This window comes from Herpailurus yagouaroundi, unplaced genomic scaffold (assembly GCF_014898765.1).
Source record: "Herpailurus yagouaroundi ecotype Mexico unplaced genomic scaffold, PumYag 66595, whole genome shotgun sequence".
Lineage (NCBI taxonomy): Eukaryota > Metazoa > Chordata > Mammalia > Carnivora > Felidae > Herpailurus > Herpailurus yagouaroundi.
This window is the reverse complement of record NW_024419525.1, coordinates 1-705: the sequence shown is the minus strand read 5'-3', so window position 1 is coordinate 705 and position 705 is coordinate 1. Positions and strand designations below refer to the sequence as shown.

General features: G+C 61.8%; 1 protein-coding gene across 1 annotated transcript; it reads right to left on the bottom strand.

Moving 5' to 3' along the window:
- Positions 1 to 50: 50 nt before the first annotated feature.
- LOC121024644 (cytochrome P450 4F1-like) lies at positions 51 to 677 on the bottom strand. Its single transcript, XM_040466847.1, has 3 exons — positions 528 to 677; positions 367 to 431; positions 51 to 181 (listed from the first exon to the last, which is right to left on the bottom strand). The coding sequence occupies exons 1-3, from the start codon at positions 628 to 630 to the stop codon at positions 95 to 97; spliced, it is 255 nt and encodes an 84-aa protein (XP_040322781.1). The 5' UTR covers positions 631 to 677; the 3' UTR covers positions 51 to 94.
- Between the last annotated feature and the right edge of the window lie 28 nt (positions 678 to 705).

Here is a 705-nt window from a genome sequence, read left to right as displayed (position 1 = left end):
AAGGAGAACCATCCTCAACACCCCCTTTCCCGCCCCCACAGCCACGTCTGGGATCTCAGGCCCAGGCCCCTGCCCTCACCACCTCATCCCCACCTCACCTGGGTCCCGCGGAGAAGGGAATAAAAGCCAGGGAAGACCTTTCCTTGATGTTTTCTGGGTCAAAGCGGAAAGGATTGTATACCTGGGGGCGGAGAGAGGCGGGACTGTTGGACGGGGTTTCCCAGGACAGCCGGCTTTGGAGACACAGGTGTGCGTTTCATGGAGGGAGCGATTTGCCAGGTCAGAACCCTGAGCCCTCCCTTAGGCCCCGCTAGGGAAGTGGCCAAGCATGAGGGTGGGTGGAGGGGAGGGAGGGGGAGGCAGCACCTCAGGGTCTGGCCACACGGATGGGTTGTGGTGGATCCCGAAAATACTAACGAGGCAGACAACACCTGTGGGAGGGAGGGGCCAGTCAGGAAGGGTTTCACCCTGCCTGATGGGCCCCTTTTCCTGTCCACGAGGCTCCTCCCCCCTGGTGTTGTGGGCACCTTTGGGGATGACCCGGCCATCTGGGAGCAAGACGTCCTGGGTAGAGCAGCGGAAGATGGATGTGACCGGGGGGTGCAACCGCAGACTCTCCTTGATGCACATGGTCAGGAAAGGCAACTGGGCCAGGTCGTCCCCAAAGGTGCCCACAACACCAGGGGGAGGAGCCTCGTGGACAGG

Coding starts and splice junctions, on each gene's coding strand:
- LOC121024644 (XM_040466847.1), bottom strand. CDS start 630: ATGTGCATCAAGGAGAGTCTGCGGTTGCACCCCCCGGTCACATCCATC. Junction 432..527: donor TGGCCGGGTCATCCCCAAAG/GTGCCCACAACA, acceptor TCCCTCCCACAG/GTGTTGTCTGCCTCGTTAGT. Junction 182..366: donor CCGTGTGGCCAGACCCTGAG/GTGCTGCCTCCC, acceptor CTCCGCCCCCAG/GTATACAATCCTTTCCGCTT.